The sequence below is a fragment of the Platichthys flesus genome, chromosome 5 (genome assembly GCF_949316205.1).
Source record: "Platichthys flesus chromosome 5, fPlaFle2.1, whole genome shotgun sequence".
NCBI lineage: Eukaryota > Metazoa > Chordata > Actinopteri > Pleuronectiformes > Pleuronectidae > Platichthys > Platichthys flesus.
Window position 1 is genome coordinate 27,256,276 of NC_084949.1, and position 19,493 is coordinate 27,275,768.

A 19,493-nucleotide genomic window follows, 5' to 3' on the forward strand; every position below is an offset into this window, starting at 1 on the left:
AAATCTCATAAACCGTGTTGGAGAAACATGGAAAAAACACATTTACTTTATAATAAACCTGTGAAAATTAAGAAAAATCCTTCAGATTCTTAAATTTCCAAACCAACATCAATAACATTTGAGCTCTTTGTTCGGTCACCGGATTGAAACACTAATTCAAGCTGCACAGAAAAGTCAGTTAATCAACATTCTGATAATTGATCGCTTGACTCGTCTTTAACAGAAACATCAGAATTCTACTGGTGTCGTTTTCAGTTGATTTAAAAAAAGGGAAATCTCGTGTCCGTCAGTCAGTAGGCTGGAAGAAAACATTTAATGGATGAAAGTAGAACTAAGGCGCCGCTGCTCTGCCGTGTTTCAAAGTGACTTGTTTTATTAACCTCCTGAGCTCTTGAATCCTGTCTTCTAACGAGCTGCCTCCTCTGTCCTCTGCAGCAGTTCCGTGGTGTTCTGGGTCACACATTTATGGAGTTTCTGAAGGGCAGTGGGGACTACTGCCAGGCTCAGCACGCTGCCTATGCAGACGAGTGAACAGCCGAACTCGCCATCGATCCGAAGCACTTGAGCCACAGGAGGAACCCCGGAGCGTTGGCAGGACCGGGACGCCTCCCAGAACCAGCGACTACTCGGCCTGGATGGGGTAACTCCACCCGCTGCACACTGCCCTCGTCGGCCAGACCCAAGGTGGAACCAGCCTTGTTTTTTTAGTTTTCTTCCTTTCCTTTAGTTTCATTCCAAAGAAGAGGGTTTTGAGTTTCTTTTCCCATCGTCCACCCTTTCGGCCGCAGACTCCCCGAATCGACCCGTCGCAGCCTTTGTTGGTTTTCAGTTTTTCCCGCCTTGCCAACCTCGAAGACGACCAGAGCTAGTTTTTGTTTCTGGAAGCTCGTTGGACAGTTTGCGTTTTTGACATTCCCTCCGAGTTCAACTCAGTGTTTACATCGGTGTGTCGCCATGGCTCGCATGAACAGACCTGCCCCTGTGGAGATCACGTACAAGAACATGAGGTTCCTCATCACCCACAATCCCACCAACGCCACCCTGAACAAGTTCATCGAGGTGAGCAGCGTTTGCATCGGGTCTGATTCATCCATTTGTTCAGATAGAAGTGTCTGTTCACTTTGAGGAAGCATGAGGTCAATGATTCCAGCCTGGGGGAATGATTTGAGTAGAGATAACAGAACATGAGAACTTTGAAAACTGTAAAAGCACTTTTGATATCTTTTAATAGTGTACATGTGTGTCTCTCTGCTTATTATCTCTCACCAGTCACCTGATGTATTTTTGCAGGAGCTGAAGAAATATGGAGTCACCACTGTAGTGAGAGTTTGTGAGGCCACCTACGACGCCGCCCTGGTGGTGAAAGAGGGAATCCAGGTTCTGGTGAGTTCAAACTTAAATAACTGACGAACCTTGTGATTAATGTTTGTCCCTTTGAGCTGTGGGTCTCCCTCAGTTCTTGAATTAATTTGACTCAAGCTGCTAATTGTTGTGATTTTTTTAAACAGCTCCTCTGCCTGTTTTAATAAAGAGCATAGAAATGAATTTAAACTTAATGTTCATAAATTCAAACCTTTTTAAAATGTCAAGCAAAGCCTCTGAAACAGAAGAAAGGAAAAGGCCTCCATCCCTCCATTCCCCCCCCCCCCCACAACAACATGTTCTCTCGGCCCGCCCACTTCTTTTGTTTTGGTTTCCAAGAAACTGGGCCAATGACGTTATTTCCCTTTTGCCTCCTCTCCTGCTCCAGGATTGGCCGTTCGATGATGGAGCTCCTCCCTCCAACCAGATCGTGGATGATTGGCTGAACCTGCTGAAGCTGAAGTTCCGGGAGGAGCCAGGCTGCTGCGTCGCTGTCCACTGTGTGGCAGGACTGGGGAGGTGAGCGCTGGTACTGGGTTCTCAGCCCAGTAACTGGTTCACACCTGAGCTGTGCTGGTGGGAATCTGACAAGTCAAACTCACACTGGCTCGTTACAGCAAAAAACTGGGGATTGTTTAAAATCTTTATTTCACTGAAAAAAGATGAACACGAAGTAGAAGACAGAAGTGTTGACTTGAAGAAGTGCTAGTTTTATTTAAACAGGAAGTTAGAGGCTACTCATACAACCTCTGTTTCCTGAGGGTTAAACAGATAAAGCTAAGAAGACGAAAGCTTCACATTTTCCCAAATGTCAAATGTACCATTTTATTTATGAAATAATGATCATTAGATAAAATACGAAAGTGGCTGATACCGTTTAATTATATCAAGTCAAATTAGAGTTTTGAAATCAAGTAGCCAAAGTGTCAACACACGTGTCGTCAGTTGTGGTTTGACAAACAGACGTTGTGTGGATTCTTTTTCTCATGTTGTTGAACACTAGTCAAGAAAACACACATTACCTATTAATTCTCTTTAGTTCAAGTAATTCTACATATTTCTTTATAGTTAGTTAGTTTATATATAGTTGGTTTTATACTCTTTAACTGTAAAATATCAGAATCAGAAAGTATTTATTGCCAAGTAGGTTTACACCTACCAGGAATTTGCTCTGGTTGTTGGTGCATACAATGAACATAGAAACATAATAACACAATAAATATAACACACATAAGAAAAGCAATAAAAAAACTGTATATTTACTCACTATTTACGTCTTATTTACTCACTTTTTCTAATTTTTATACAAAGTAACATTTATTTAGACAAACATATCTAAATTAAATAAAATGTGAAATGCAAAATAGTGAACAGTGTCAAATTGCAATATGCAATGTAATGCAGTATAATATAAAATATCAAACCTTTGATAAAATCATCAGAATCGTTTCCAAATTGTCTCTTTTCTTTTTTATATCATCTGTTAAACTGGAATCTGAACTTCTTCCTCCCAGTCGGTCAGTGGGTGAGGATGAACCAGTTGTTTGTGTTTCCTGTTGACTGAGGTCCGTTCTGCTCGTCTCCTCTGCAGAGCTCCGGTTCTGGTCGCTCTCGCCTTGATTGAATGTGGGATGAAGTATGAAGACGCTGTCCAGTTCATCCGACAGTAAGTTCACGTGATAACACACAGTCTGAGGTTTGGTTAAGATGAAGGAATGGGTTATGAACAGCTGAGGGGCCATCGCTCAGCTGGATAATTAAGGCAAATGTGTATGTTGATATTCAGGTGAGAAATCCTTTGAGTATAAAATCCAATGCTTGATCAGGATATGAACGAGCGGCATGTTTTACAGTTACATTATCTGCAGCACCCTCTAATGACTGATCCTCCACCACTAGATCTACAATATAATAACTGTCCACTAGACCAAAATACTGTGTGACATAACCTGCACATCCCACAGACAGGAAACCAGCAGCGATGAGTCACAGCTCTAAATAGAAGAGGAATCAGATACAAGAAGAGGGACTCAGGTGGAGGAAGTGCTGTTAGAGTCCGATGAGTCATCGCTTGATGGGAGATTTGTTCTCACCAGATAATGAACCCGTTGGTACTTTGACCTTTAACCTTTTTACGTTTTGCTGTACACAGAGTTGTGTGTTTATAGATGGAAAGAACTGAGGATTTTCTACTTTTTAAGATGTAACTCAACACTTTGAGTTCCTGTGAATGTGAAGGCAACGCACACTTCTACATCTTCACCTGATAACACATGAGCTCTGCTTGACCTTCTCCTGGCGACCGCACTATAACTTTTAACAAACACCACAGGGCCGTGGTTTAGTCCTGGTTCCTTCAGGCTTCCATCACATTCCCACAGAACCCCACCAGCCTCAGACAGCATGTGGTGGTTGTTGCTCCTTCTGACACAAACCTTCTCTTTGTTTCAGGAAGCGTCGAGGAGCGTTCAACAGCAAGCAGCTGTTCTATCTGGAGAAATATCGTCCAAAGATGCGCCTGCGCTTCAAAGATTCCAACGGCCATCGCAATAACTGCTGCATCCAGTAGGGCCAAGCCCTGAGCCCCGCCCACACCGCCCCCCCACCGCCCTGCGGACCGGCTCAGTTCGACCTAGCTAGCTTCTTCGTACCCGGCCGGCTTGTTTCCTTAGTCATTGTGTTGAAGTCATTTTATTTGGAAAATCATGTGCGGTAGTTAAACTGTCCTTCCCCCCCCCCCCCCCCCTTCAGGCTCCAAAGTAGTGCTAGAAAAAGACAAGTCCAGAGTTTTGTGAACCGGGTGTTTCCTGTTCTTACGCCCATTAAAACAAAAAAAAAAAACTAAGCCAGGGCAGCGCTGAGTCGTGTATCATCGTAAAATGTTGGATTAATTGTTTCTTCTGCAAACGCAACTCAAAGATTTTGATTGGCCGGTGCGTTCTACGTCACCTGAGATTGTGCTAAAGGATAAAAAGATGAATTCATTTCCTGTGAGCAGATAAGTCCGCCCCTCCCTCCGCTTCAGTTTTAGGATTGTGTTTCCCAGACTGACTAGAAAGAGGTTTTGCCTTCCTGGAAATCAGACGGTTCATCCATAAATGCCTTAAAATCAAAGTGGAACAAAGGCAATCGAGGCAGATTCGTCTCCCGCTGGCATTTGGAAATGGTTTCATTTTTCTACTCGGAACAACAACAAAAAAAAAGAAATAGTTGCCTTTGTCTTGTGCAGGAAGTCTTACACACACTTATGCCCTTTCAGCAACTATTTTTTTTTATATAAAAATGCTTAATTGTTGCAGTATTTGTCAACTGAAAGTCTAGGAGCTTCGTCTCTTTTCTTTTCTCTATCAAACCATCTGTTTACTAATTAACTGCCATGTCCAAAATGTGATTTCTCTCATTTTTCAGTTTGTTTTTTTCCGCTTCAAACTGGACTTCCAACGTCTGCGATATTTTGTATGCCTTTTTATTTTATGTCCGTAACTTAAGACTTGGATACTTGATGATTTTATGTATTTGAAAAATGTGTACTATTATTATTAGGTTGGCTATTTATACTATCAATGGATGTGTGATTTAGTACCGTGAGCGACAAAGTTGTACCTGTTCACCAACTTGTGAGAGTACATTAAATGATACACTGAAAAACAACAAGTGGACGCGTTGAGTCGTTTTTGTATTTACAGTTTTTATTTAAATAGTCTGAACCAAGCTTCATGTGTTTGTTCCATTTGATCTGTTTGTTTTGGATTTACATTTTAATTTGGGGACTAAAGAATTTAGGGTTGACATCACCTATAAATTGTGTTTTATATTAAACTGGGCCTATTGCCATTTATAAACATAGCTACACTGTTATTGTGCACTCCATACTAATATTACACGGGTTCATATGTTCATGTTTTTAATTTAAACGCGCAAGGTACATGGTGGCCATGCAACTGCCATTTATAAACATAAATCTTGCATACAAGACTGAGCTATTAAAGTAATTCACAGATTATGTTTTTATTTTAAACATACATGTAGAAGAGACAGTGAATCCTCAAGCCATGTATGGATGCCACACATACTCCCACATCAGTGAGACCATGAATGTCGGACCCTGATGGGTAGAACACAACTTATCTAAGCTTGGACGGATGGAGGTTGTCAGGCAGAGGGTCAAATCAGCCTCACAATATGTTGGATGCATGTTAATGTGTATTTAAACACATTTAAATTTGTGGGTAACAAATTGGCTAGAAAATAAATCAAAGATTCTAAAAAATATATAAAAAGTTGTCTAATCAAACAAACATTTTGCGACCCCCCCTGCAGTACCTCCGCGGACCCCCTGGGGGTCGCGGACCCCCTGTTGAAGACCTCTGCTCTACAGCACTCCACTGATCAAGGATTTCATCTGGTTTGACCTGAGATCACAAACATTAAACTTGTCCCTATTGAAATGCCATCGGCCGACTTCACTTCTCTCTCAGACGCATCCTGATCATTTAAGGGTCAAAGTTTAGACTTCAAAATAAAAGATAAATCATATTAATTTGAGCCTTATTGAAATTGATTAAGTGATTTTAGAAAATATGTTTTTAAAAAATATGTTTTTAAGTCCCTGATAAAAACAAGTTGGACAGAAATGTGGTTTGAAAGAGATTTTGTTCAGGGCAGAAACTGAATATTTACAATTAACAAACGTGAAAACAAAGACTCAAATTAAACTTCCTTTTTGATTTATTGTTTACCCGCCTCACCATATTTAGCAGGTTTGTTTTAGAGAAATAAATATAATGCTGACAATCACAGTAATTCATGTTTAATTCAGATTTTGTCATATTCTCATCCTGTCAGTTTTGGGCCGTTCTCTCGTCCGTACAAAACATGCCAGAGGTTATCAAAATGTATTTATTTCCCCCTTTGTACAACTTGAAGATGTCGTGTCGAAGCTCGATATAATAAATAAGAAGTCATACAAAACTGCCAGAGGGTTTTTCACACATCACCTCAACTCATCACAAAAACAACGTCATGACAGAAATCATCAAACACATCCTGCGCTCAGAGGAAAAGGCTCACGGCCATCTTTAAGTGGATAAACAACAAAGATACTCACAGACAAATGTTAAGTATCCAACAGTATAACTTGCGTATCAACACATTTACATAAACATACACATTGTTGTTGTTGTTGGGACAGAAATGGGTCTGGTGCGGTTCATACATATACAGAGTTTTTAATTTCACAAAAACACGGACTACTCCTTTAATTGTACAGTACACAGATGGCACACGTGAGGTAAAAATTAAACTGTTTTTTTACAAGAAGGTTTCAAAAGTGTTGGTGCTCAGTTTCCACCTTCAGGTCAAAGATGGCGCCGAGAGAACAAAGAATTCAAATGAGCTGACCGATTCAAAAAAGTGACGAAACCCAAATGGACCAAATCTTCCTCTAAGTTCTGGTTCTGCTCCAGTCTCTCAGTTCCTCCAGCTCCTCCTCACATCTCGTTGGGGCCCTTCATGCCGGAGTCCTTCGCTGACACCGGGGACGCCACCATCGCCAGGATGCACTGCGACGACTCGCAGTACCCGTTCAGCCCCGCGGTGCCGGGAGGCCCGGGCACGCCGTGCATCCCGGGAGCGCCCCGAGGTCCACGCTCTCCATCCCGGCCGTCGCTGCCGTAAGCCGGTCGACCCGGTTCACCTGAGCACCGGAAGAAAGAGGACGTCACAAATGTGTCCAGGACCGGGTCTCACCCGTCCCTGCTGGAAGAGAAGCTACTGGGCCAACTGGTCAGTGACTCGACTTCCCTCACTGACATTTGAACATTTGAACATTTGAACATTTGCACTAGACTATTATATCTACTACTGTATTATCCCACCTATAGTGTATTCATATTTAAATATTTATCTTGCTCACAGTGTATTCATCATTCTTATATCATACCTCTTAATACTGTTCATATATATATTGTCTCTTTTATTGCTTTTCTTATGTGTGTTGTATTTATTGTGTTTTTATGTTTCTTTGTTCATTGTATGCACCAATAACTAGAGCAAATTCCTTGAAGGTGTAAACCTACTTGGCAATAAACACTTTCTGATTCTGATATTCCACTTATATTTCTAAGTGTACTTCCTATTTATTTACATATTCCACTATGCACAATACTCTGCACTTTTACCGCCTTTTTCTGCAATTCTGGTTAGATGCTAAACTGCATATCATTGTATATGTACTTGTGCCTCTGAAATGACAATAAAGTTGAATCTAATCTAATTTAATTTATTTATTCTATATGTTTGTATATAATAAATGTGACTTTGTGGATTTCCGAGCTGCTCATTCACTGAATGACGCTGAGTGAGAGTCAGAGGACTGAGGGGACAGTTCTGAATTGTCTCCGTCATACTTGTCGTTTACCTGATTGACCGGGCGCTCCGGGTGCTCCTTTGGGTCCTCTCGCTGTGTGTCCTCTCTCTCCTGGGTCACCGTGGTCACCTGCCGAGCGGACACGTGACACCGAGAGGAAGTTCAGACTCTATCTGTTCCTTCATTACAGTTAGAATGTAAACGTGTTTGAGCTGTGAACAGAATCATACGACTGTTCTCTGATGAAACACTCAAGCTGCTGGTTTGAGGTGAAACTCCCACAGTGTGGTTTCCAGTCCACCAACGTTCCCACTCAAAGCTCCTGGTGTTTGTGGAGCTGCTAATCAGAATCTCACCTTTGGGTCCTTTGCGGCCCATGACCCCGGACGGCCCCTTCAGCCCCGGCAGTCCTCGAGATCCGGAGTGTCCGGGGAAACCGTTCTCCCCAGAGGATCCCGGGGGTCCAGGCGGGCCGGGGGGGCCAGGCAGCCCGGAGACTCCTGACTCGGGCCTGCTCAGGCTGGCTGCTAGCTGGGCCAGCTGCTCTGTGGCGCGGGAGGGACAGGGGTCAGACTTCAGAGTCACTGGGTTTCACTCAGAGATCGTTTTGAATTTGAGTTTCATGCAGCGTCTGAGACACAACTTCTTTCTTATGTTCAAAGTTGAACTCATAAGTTACACACTCAGGAGTGCGTTTGCTTCTCATTAACACAATGGCTGAAAATTGAGTATTCACTATTTTTCAATCAATATCAAGTGATGAGAAAAGCGTGATCACGTGACCATGCAAACACTTACCTTGCATCACCCTCATGCAGACTTGTTTGATGTGTGTGTCTGTCGGAGCTTTGCCCTGCACAGACAAAGTGATGAGCAAACATCAGAAGGTAAAAGTTTCCCTTCTCACTTCTGACTCTGACGTTAGATTCTGTCTTTTATCATCACTTGTCTAAAACCACCAGATTGGTCCCTTGATTGACAGGAGGTCTTACCGCTGGTCCCTGGGATCCGGGGAGGCCCGGTACCCCCCCGTCGCCCTGCATGCCCCGCGGCCCCGACTGGCCCGACTTGCCCTCTTTCCCTGGCTGTCCTCGTCCACCCTCGGGTCCTTTGTTCCCCGTCTCTCCCGGTGGGCCGGTCTGCAACCGACACATTGAAACAACAGATGAGCCACAGAGCGCCACCTGGAGGTCAGACATGTCCCTCCGCTCTGGATTATCGTCTCGTCTGCACCAAACTGCACAAACTCATCGATCTCTGGGTCAGAACCATGACTGAGGTTTTACATCAAGATCCAAAGAGCATTTCCCAAGAAAGAGACTGAAACCAGTAACATTAAACTGGTTCTGACTGGTAGATCTGATCTGCTTCTCTCAGCCCGTCACACAATTTAGGACAAATTCAGTATAAATTGTATGAAATGTTCTGAGTTAGATTTCCGTCAGTCGATATAAACGAGAAGTCAAAGAACCTGCTATTGTATGATTTAGTTTTATAGATTTTGGGAATAAAGTGCATGCAAAACTTAATAAAGCTGCGTTAGCTTGTGATGAAAAGACTCAAGTTATCCTGTGAGTTTACTTCTGACAGCTGCAGGACGTAGTAAACAGCTGGATCGGTATCAGACAACCTTAAGGCATTAATAATCATATCAGAGTCGTGTGGTCAGCTGACAGGTGGAGGTGTGGTCATGATGTGTAGTGAACGTACCGATCCTTTCTCTCCGCCTTCTCCTTGTTCTCCCTGGAAGAAGAAACAAATATAAACAATCCAAAAAAGTGGGATGTGTAAAAAACTATTGTTCCAACACATTCATCAGACTTTTTCAAATCTCAACATGAAGTAGAACTTAAAATTAAGTTTCAGTCCTGCTGTTTCCTGACTCATCATTAATCTGCATTCAGTCGTCCATCACTCACCAGGTCTCCTCTGTCTCCAGCCGTCCCCTCGGAACCCGCTGGTCCCTGAAGGAAAGACGGGGACAGATGTTTGTCTCTGAATCTGATGATCAGAATGTGAACATGTGATATTAGGACCTAGAGGAACCTACCTGCTCCCCTCCGGGTCCGTCCAGACCGACTGCTCCCTGACGGAGACAAAACACAATCACTCTTTAGATGATCCGAGTCTGTTGAGGAGGAAATAACTAAATCCATTGAATCCTTGTTTCCTGAGGTTTCTCTCACGTTACAGATGTTGATGATCCTGATGTGGACTTGAGGTTCAAATTGGATCTCACCTCATTCAGTTTGAGCTTTGAGACTTTAAGAAATGAGACTTCATACTGAATATTCATCAGATGTATCAGCAGCGTTTTCCAATCAACAAAGAGCTGCTGCTGCTGCTGCTGTTGTTGTTGTTGGCAAATGAGTTTCTTAAATCCAAATTGTCTCTGATTGGTGGAATTTGATTTTACCATTGAAATGTTTCCCTAAACTGTGAAAGTCATGTCGGCTCCAATCGGACACCTCAGCTTCACTTCACGTTTACCAGAGGACGACTTTGATTTCTCTAAAGTTTTTGCTCTTAAAATAATTATCTTCTGTCTTGTTCGTCTTTTTACATTTTCTAATATGTGTATTTGTTCTGAACTAAAAGGTTTGAAGGTCTGAATTCATCTCGGAGCTGGTTCCAGACTCATTTGACCTGACAGCTCTCACCCTGTCTCCTTTCTGACCACGATAACCAGCAGGTCCAGGAAGTCCTGGAAGGCCCGGATCCCCTTTGCCTCCCTGTAAAAACACACACGTGAGGAAATAAACTGTTAAATACACACACACACACACACTCAGAATCATAACACACCACCAACTGTGAGAAGTCCCCCCCTCCACCAACACCACCACCATCTTGACTACATCTAGTGAAAAAATAAAACCAGGTCCCTCCGCGCCCGCACGGGGCCGAGCTCCACCCGTCAGATGTCTGTGGGCGTCAGTGGGCGCTGGTGGTGGCGTACAGTGAGCCCACCACCTTCAGGCATTCCTGGGGAACAGAGAACTCTTTCAGGGCTTCTCAGCTCCTGTTCCTGCCCCGATTCCCCCCCCCCCCCCCCCCCTGAGCTCCAGAGAACCCCCCCGGGCCTCAGATTTCTGTAACAAGAGGCCATTCATGCTCGCTGGCCGGTGGATTACAGACTAAACTGCAGGGACAGAAGTTCATCAAGCAACGAGCCTCTGGGATAGACCTGTTGAATAATATGTTCAGGATGGGAGACGTGTTCAAACACACTTTGTGTTTCAGGGTTTGTGGTTAAACACACTTTGTGTTTCAGGGTTTGATGAATCGCAGCCGAACACTTCATCCAACTCATCGTCTCACGAGTCAACTTCCACCGCCCTGTTGGTTTTCATGTTGTTTTAATAAGAGAAGCTGCTTTGAGACGCAGGATCAACCTGAGAGAGAGGAGCTGAGTTCATAAGGTTCAACGTCCACTAGAACCTGCGTGTACTGATTCATAACTCCATGGTTTTATCATTATTATTATTTATCTTGTGAAAGTGTTATCATAACTTTCTTTTGTTGTTTTCTTTCTGAATTCACTCTGTAGAGAATCATACGTGTCTGGTCTTATATTGTTGTGTTGTGTTCTTTTGTGTCTTGTTGTGTCTTGTCTTGTTGTGTCATGTTGTGTCTTGTTGGGTCTTGTCATGTTGGGTCATGTTGTGTCTTGTCTTGTCAAGTTGTGTCTTGTCTTGTCATGTTGTGTCATGTCTTGTTGTGTCATGTTGTGTCACGTTGTATCTTGTCTTGTTGTGTCTTGTTGGGTCATGTTGTATCATGTTGTGTCATGTTGTGTCTTGCTGTGTCTTGTTCTTTCTTGTCTTGTTGGGTCATGTTGTGTCATGTTGTATCTTGTCTTGTTGTGTCTGGTTGTGTCATGTTGTGTCATGTTGTGTCTTGTCTTGTTGAATCCTGTTGTATCATGTTGTGTCATGTTGTGTCTTGCTGTGTCTTGTTCTTTCTTGTCTTGTTGTGTCTTGTTGTGTCTTGTTGTGTCTTGTCTTGTTGTGTCTTGTTGTGTCTTGTTGTGTCTTGTTGTGTCTTGTTGTGTCTTGTCTTGTTGTGTCTTGTTGTGTCATGTTGTATCTTGTCTTGTTGTATCTTGTCATGTTGTGTCTTGTTGTGTCTTGTTGTATCTTGTCTTGTTGTGAGTGTAGCAGTAAACCCTAGTTTCTCTCTTAAACCCTTTGTGTGTGACCCGTGTTCCTCTGCTTCCTGAGTGAGTTCATTGATCAGACTCTGAGTCTCTTACCCGGGCTCCAGGTGATCCTTGAGGTCCCTCGGGCCCTCGTTCTCCTCGTTCACCCTGAACAAAGAAAATACACAAATAGACAAATGAGTCAAAATGGAATGAAGAGAAAGTCCCAGGACCCTGAAGCGCGGCATTATGGGTAACGTGGAGCACTTCCTGTTCCGAGGATTAAAAATGGTGTTGTGAAATGTAGCAGAGACTCACTGGTCCGGCTCTGGGTCCAACTGGTCCCACTTCTCCCTGCTCACCACGCTCGCCCTGGAGACAGAGAACAACTCAACGTCACGTCTTTTCTGCATTAAACTGTAGTTGACACCTCAAATATTAAAAAGCTGTAAGAGGTAGTTTCACACATTTATTCACTCTGAGGTTTTTACTGTTTCTAAAAAGTGAAATTTGTAAGAACGTGCTTCAACAGACCTGTTTCCCCGGGGACCCCATCAGTCCTGCAGCTCCTGGATCTCCTGTGCTGCCCTGAGGACAAACAATCACAATTCATCTCAGCTCATTCAGGAAGTCACCGTGTAGAAGAACAGCACTGTGGTTTTAATCCTACCTTCCCACCGGCGTGTCCTTTCTGTCCATAAGCGCCGGGCAAACCCTGCATGGAGACAGTTTGTGTCAAACATCAGAATCCAAACAAGAAAAATACACATCTCACATGTCGGGAGGTCAGAGGTCAGAGGTCACTCACAGGAAGTCCCTGTAAGCCACCGTCACCTGGAGCTCCATTCTTCCCTGGAAGACCCTGAAGACAACGAGGGACGGATTGAATCAAACACATCACTGGTTGATTGTTTAAAGCACCGGTCTGTAGTGAGTTTACCTTGGACCCTGGCAGCCCGGGGATTCCCTCCCGACCATCAGGACCCGGTAAACCCTGATGACCAGAGGCAGAGGAAACACATGACGTTAATCACAACAAACACATTAACACCAGGAAATCCAGCATCTGAGATTATGGACAAAAATGATTTCACTGATAAGAACATGAAGGACAGAGACTAGGAACATGGATATTTAATAAGTAGGATGTCTGACAGGTGAAACTGAAGGACAGTATTCCATTTATGTGATTGATTGATTGATTGATTGATTGATTGATTGATTGTGGCTCTGATCAGATGAAGGGGTGCTCACAGCTTCTCCTTCAGGACCCGGCCCTCCTCTGATTCCTTGTGGTCCTCGATCCCCCTACGAAGAAACACAAAAGTTAACAACATTTAAAAAAGTATGTTTATAATAAAGTTAAAGGTTGTACCAAGTGGAGAATCAATTCATTAATTGAAATTTAAATCTTGGCTGTGTTTTTCAATCCGGTGGAAGCAGGATGTGAGGACAGTGTGTAGGCCGGTAGCGTGTGAGTGAACTCAAACTGTTTGTGTTTCCACAGCAGCCGTTGTTACGTCTTCATGTTTCTTACCGACACTCCCGCCGGTCCAGCCTCACCGATGGCTCCTCTCTGACCCGGGTCGCCCTACAGGATGGAATCAGGTCCGTCAGTGTCAGTGTGAACAACCAGGAGAAGTCAGATGATGTGCTGGAGACTCACCGGGCCTCCCTGGATCCCCCGAGGACCCACACCGCCCAAACTCCCACGAGCTCCCTGTTTGGGAAACGGAAGTTAGTTCATATTTCGTATCCAGGTGCAGACCCACAGATGAACTTGATTAACATGCTTTTATTTTGAAAGTGCTCATTGTTCAAGAGGTTTGAGCTTTTATTTGTTGCAGCGCAGACATGAGGTGGAACATATCAGACACGTGACGTCTTACCCTGTCCCCTTTGGAGCCCACTATTCCCGGGAGGCCTCTTGCTCCACCTGGACCCTAAAATCACTCAGCGGACAGAGAAGACAGACACAGAGACGTCTCATGTTAGCATGTTTGACCGAGTGAAGGACACTGAGTGAGTGGGTGAGGTGAAGTATCTTACTGGTAGTCCCTGAGCTCCCACGTCTCCCAGCAGGCCTTGATCGCCCTCCTCCCCCTGAAAGTCAACGAAACCTGGTTATGTCCGGATTATTACATCTGGATTATTTTCTGTCACGCGTTAGAAACGAGGATGTCACCTTGTGTCCTTGTCTTCCAGGCTCACCGGATTCACCCTTGACCCCTTTGTGGCCCTGCAGGCAGGAACCAGAAGTCATTCATCTTTAAAGTGCTTTAACTCAGTGTCAGTCAGGGAGGACAAGTCCAACTGGGAACTCACCTTCATGCCGGGGAGACCAGAGTGTCCATTGAGGCCAGAGGGGCAGGCGTTAGGACACTGAAAAACACAACAGCCTATTTGAGGTCATGGAAGAGCCCTGCCACCAGGGGGCTCTACTGGCAGTGACCCCATTAGAAAGAGCAGAAAGTTACATCTGTGTGTTCTAACGTAAAGAAGTTGTTCACATCATAAAGGGTTTATTTACTGAAGCTTTTATCACAGTGAGGAAAACTAAGAGAATCATGGGACAATGAAATTAAACTAATTCAATGTATTTGAATATTTAAAGGAGAATATAATCTCTTTCTTCAGATCAGTGTGGCAGGAGGTTCTCAGAGGTGGACATGTTGGAGCTTCCTGTCGACAAAAACACTGATAAATAGAGAAATGATCTATGTTTTCTATTTTACTATTAATATTGTGAAGTCAAACAATGTTTGCCGGGGAATTGAATGTTCAACTTAAAACATAGACTGTGAATAAAGGTGGGCGACATGTCTCCACATCCTCCCACTGACCTGAAATGATTTAAACCATCTTAGAAGAATTATTTATGTCTACTTTTATTTATTTTTTATTTTGGTCCATGTCCCATCTGCTAACATGGAGGAGGCAGGGTTTAAGATCTATACTCTAACCTGCCACCAGGGGGAGATCAGGACACTTTGGCCTCATTTTTGTCGTCCATCTTTATTCACATTTAATGATTTGAAAACTTTTGGAGTGAAGTGTCAGTGGAGTGAATATGACATTGACACAAAAAGGCATTAAAATCTGTTTTGTAAATATTGTTGAGTTAACTTTCCGTCTGGGATCAAACTTACCAGGTCTTCTCCTTGATAAACAGCCGCAGGTCCCTGCTCAGACAGAAAAATACCGTTATTCAACTTTTTATCTGGCACAGATCATATTTCACAGAACTAAATCATAACCTAACAGGAACAGAAGCTGGATATTTACCCGAGGCCCGGCGGCACCAGGAAGTCCGACCTGCCCTCTCTTCCCTCTCGCCCCCTGTGACACGTCAACGTTTTTATTTAGGCACGAATCTTAAAACTCAAGGCAACTTTTTAATGTTTAAATCTCCTGCCAACTTTTAGTATTTTAAATTTTAAATATGAAAAATACTCACAGGGCCGCCAACTTTGCCCAATTCCCCCGGCAGCCCGTCTGTACCAGGGATACCCTGTAACAAAAAACATTCAAAATTCATAATCATCAAACAAGTCAGGTGAAGAATTCTCATCTAACTTTGCATAAAACATCTCATGGTCAGATTTTTACTAAATGTTGTGGAATGAAAACGTTCATGTGTTTGATTTCTCCGGGTGTCCACGAACAAAATAAGATGAAACGCTGTTCAAACATCTGATTCTGTTATTTAAACTGTATTTATACAAATATTCTCCCTCTGCTCTTAAATATGTGAGATTTTCTCCTTTTACACTAATATATTACCTGTATTAGACATTTTGTATCTTTTGTGTATTTGTTGTTATTATTTCAGTGTAGCTGCCATGTCAGTCTTTACTGGTTTCTACCACCTATATATGTTAATATTTCATTTTGAATTTATGTTGTGTGAAATAAACTAAACTAAAGTGAAACCATTAGAAAACTTGATGAGGTTAAACTTTTACAGAAAAATGATTTACGTTACTCTGATGTCAGACTGAAACCTGTTGGATTAAAAGTTTATTGCTTCCATGTGGATGAAATTCACGTCCTTCACCTGCAGATCCTGTTATCATGAAACAGGATCTATCACCACAGGGATTCAAACATTGAAGCTACTCACGTCGAGTCCGTCAGGTCCAACCCCCTGAGAGAGAAACACAGAACCACATGACGAGTGAGCAGCAGAAATCACAAACAGATTAAAATCATTTTATCAATATTATTCTAATTTTTGCAGATTTATAAACACAACTCTCTTCACACCAATGCATCAAATCATCCTTACGTCTGGTTCAGTGCACATCTGCTCTGATACTGACCATGTTTACGTGGTTTTAACAAAGACTTGACAGATATGAGATATGATAGATGAAGGTATAAACAATAAGAGGTTATTCTCTGGACTCACAGGCTCTCCAGGGGTCCCTCGTCCTCCAGCGTCTCCCTGAAAACAGGAAGAAATAAGTTTATTAATATTCCTGTCTCATTCTCCATAGTTTCTCCAGACTGGGCCTCAGGAAACAGAATTCAAACAGTGTTGACGTGTCCACAGAACTACTTCAGTGACCGATGATGAATTTACCTTCAGTCCCTTTGGGCCGACTGGACCTGGATCTCCAGGAGGTCCCACGGGTCCCTGCAGGCACACGTCATGTGATCAGAAAAGCGCAGCAGCTATTCGTCAGATCACCAAAAGTCCACAGGATTTGTCAATCTATTAAATTGATCTAAGAAAATCCTAGACCATGTAAACAACACATTGTGATCTTTTGCATTATTATAATTATTGAGTAGTAGTACTAGTAGTAGTACTACTCAACCCGGAGGCAGCACAGAGCAGAGCAGGGATGAAGAAGAATGAGGCAGGATGGGTCATGTACAGTAGATGGCGATAATGCACCTTGACGTTGATTACCAGCCGCCAGTTAATGGAATAAAGAAGAAGAAACGAAGGCCAGAAAGGCGCCGCCCACTGGGGGAGGGTGTGACATTAGCCCCGCCCCTCACTTTCCTGCTCCATTAATAAACGTTCAAACCAAAATCTCCTAACAACAAAGTCGACAACATTATCGTCCTCGTCCATTTGGACAAAGTCAGAAGAGAATCAAAGACTCAGATGATTTCCGACCTGCTGCTGAATTCTTAATATTTAGTATTTTCAAGCTTCTCCCTCTGAGCCAGATCCTGTGAATCTGCTCCGTCAGCTCTCTGCACCATCACCACAGCCCAGCACACTGAGGCCAGTCTGTGTCGCCTCTCCCAGCAGACACTTCTCTCCTGTCAGCCATGTCTGGGGCGGCGGCCCCCCCGACACCCCCCAGGACCGCTCACAGAAAGCCCCCTGTTCCTGTCAGGAAGCCCCTCCTCTCTCTCTCACTCCTCTAAATGGGCAGAGGGATTTATTCAGGGAACGGTTCTCTCTCTTTTTCTGGGCCAAGACAAACTTCTCCCACAGCAGCAGGTCTGAACGTCTCAGATCTTACACCTTCAATACATCCTCTCATTGGAGGCTGAGCAGCAGGAGTCTCCTCTGCTGGATTCAAACCTCAGCACAGCCTCAGAGCAGTTCCTGGAGGACAAACCCGCCGCATGAGATATCAAATGTGTCCCATAGGAGATGATCTCTCCGTCCAGCCTGTGTCTGAGGTGGAAGATGTTGCTTCACTTACGTCTGCGCCCGGGAGGCCTGCAGCTCCAGCAGCTCCGTCTTTGCCGTTATCTCCGTCAGGACCCTGGAAGCAGAAGTTCACTCCTCATTAGCTCTGAGTGTGTCAGTTATAATGACGTCAGCCTCCGTTCTCCTCTACAAGTGAAGGGAAAGAAATGTAACGTCCACTCACTGGTCCTCCGTTCACTGTGGAGTCTTTTCCTCTGTCGCCCTGAAGACACAAAACAGTGAGGATTGAGAAGATGGATCTGGGTTTCTAAACTTTGAGATCTTGTTTGAGTTAAGGACCTCAGAGGACACTGAGTCCGTTCTAACCCGACAAATGTCTTAGTATGCACTTTAAAAACTGTATTTTTGAACTGGAAAAACAATAAATAAATTAAATGAGCAATTAAAACATGAAAATCCAACTGGAATCATAGTGCCTCATAGTTGCACAAGTTTTTAGCCGATTGTGCAACTTGTAATCTTAAAGTTTAATGATGAAGCATTTCAATAAAATGGATGTAGTTTCTCTGCATGTTCTCATGTGATAAATCTTTAACATGAGAGAAAAAGTGTATCGTGACTTCATCACAAAGAAACTTAGTGAGGATGAGAAATGTTTGTTCTCAGAGTTAAAACTTCTTCTGTGTGAACCAGTGAAAACCGGCTTCCCTGAGCTGATGAACCCAGAAAGTGAACCTGGCGACTGAGGAGAGAAGCAACTCACATCGATGCCGTCCACTCCGGGAACGCCGGCTACTCCGGGCGGGCCTGCGGGGCCTCTGGGACCCACCGGGCCCCTCTGGAAAACAAACAGAGAAATCAGTTTATAAGCATGAAAATCATCTCTAAATATCATCCAGTGCTGCTGGAGGAGGAGGAGGAGGAGGTGGAGGAGGAGGAGGAGGTGGAGGCCGTGGTTTGAAGGGCAGCTCACAGAGAGTCTCATTGTCTGGGTGAGGTGGGGGGTGTGAGGGGTGTGTGGGGGGTGGGGGGTAAAGGTCATGAAACTAAACCTTGTTTCCTATTATAGAGCCATTATACCACCTAAGTAACTGCATGTGTTCAGGTTGTGCTTCTGTCTGGAGCTCAGTGGAGCCAGGTGAGCACACACACATCCACGGTTCAGCTTTCACCTCATCATCATAAAAATATAGATATTTATAAAGAATACAGTTTCTGAGAACATGTATTTATACGTTTATAACTTTAGATTCACCCAGTTTCAACATTTACATACCCCAAACTGATTCTCATGCAATAACAATGTGTAAAGAAAACAATATTTTACACTGGAGGTTATTTGCTTTTGTGAAAAACCTCACGTGGGAGAAAGTCTGATAATAAAACCATAAAATATGCAAAGTAGATTTGAGCGCCTGAAATTGTTGAAGAGATTTAAATGGATTATAAAAAGGCTTTAAAGTCTCTCACTGTTTGTTTCTGAACAAATGTGAAGAAAAACCAAATACTCTTTACTGATCAACAGAAACAAGCAGAAAGTGGAAAACTAAATATCAAACAGGAGATTAGAAACAATAAAACATGAAGGTACAGCAGAAACTCAGCATGAAGACGCACACATTCTCAATCTCTTGCTTATCTTTTATAATCATGCATCAGAAATAAAACTCTCTACACTAACACCACTGAGCTTCTTCACAAGGAGATACAAGTAGTGAAAAGAAAGAGCACCTGTGTCTCACCTGAGCCGAGCAGATCAAGAGGACTTGCAGTAAAATCACCAGTAAAGACGCCCGACAGATCCTGGACAGAGACATGGTCGTCCCACGGCTGAGGAGGACGCTCACACTCCTCTTTCACCCAGATCAGAGACGGGGCTCACGGACACTCTACCTGTCAGTCTCCCCCTGAATAAAACCCCACCGCCTGCTGGAAGAGGAGGATGTTAGAGAGTCCTGGTTATTCATGAGCAGCCGAGGAGGAGGAGGAGGAGGAGGAGGAGG

General features: G+C 43.6%; 2 protein-coding genes across 3 annotated transcripts; one reads left to right on the top strand and one right to left on the bottom strand.

The window, feature by feature from the left end:
- The first annotated feature begins 924 nt into the window (after positions 1–924).
- Positions 925–5,016, top strand: ptp4a1 (protein tyrosine phosphatase 4A1). 2 transcript variants are annotated; one of them, XM_062388421.1, is made up of 5 exons: positions 925–1,059; positions 1,270–1,383; positions 1,751–1,881; positions 2,954–3,028; positions 3,814–5,016. In XM_062388421.1, the coding sequence occupies exons 1-5, from the start codon at positions 955–957 to the stop codon at positions 3,929–3,931; spliced, it is 543 nt and encodes a 180-aa protein (XP_062244405.1). In that variant the 5' UTR covers positions 925–954; the 3' UTR covers positions 3,932–5,016. The 2 variants fall into 2 exon arrangements, with proteins under 2 accessions (XP_062244405.1, XP_062244406.1); XM_062388422.1 differs by having other exon boundaries at positions 1,291–1,383.
- Positions 5,017–6,189: 1,173 nt separating this feature from the next.
- col9a1a (collagen, type IX, alpha 1a) lies at positions 6,190–19,374 on the bottom strand. Its single transcript, XM_062388278.1, has 32 exons — positions 19,233–19,374; positions 18,254–18,328; positions 17,714–17,752; positions 17,543–17,605; positions 16,456–16,509; positions 16,282–16,317; positions 15,994–16,017; positions 15,328–15,381; positions 15,156–15,209; positions 15,020–15,052; positions 14,196–14,252; positions 14,056–14,109; positions 13,920–13,973; positions 13,760–13,813; positions 13,537–13,590; positions 13,408–13,461; positions 13,125–13,178; positions 12,811–12,864; positions 12,679–12,732; positions 12,541–12,585; positions 12,405–12,458; positions 12,189–12,242; positions 11,985–12,038; positions 10,390–10,461; positions 9,780–9,815; positions 9,649–9,693; positions 9,440–9,472; positions 8,722–8,868; positions 8,528–8,582; positions 8,086–8,274; positions 7,781–7,858; positions 6,190–7,057 (listed from the first exon to the last, which is right to left on the bottom strand). The coding sequence occupies exons 1-32, from the start codon at positions 19,305–19,307 to the stop codon at positions 6,852–6,854; spliced, it is 2,064 nt and encodes a 687-aa protein (XP_062244262.1). The 5' UTR covers positions 19,308–19,374; the 3' UTR covers positions 6,190–6,851.
- Positions 19,375–19,493: the final 119 nt, after the last annotated feature.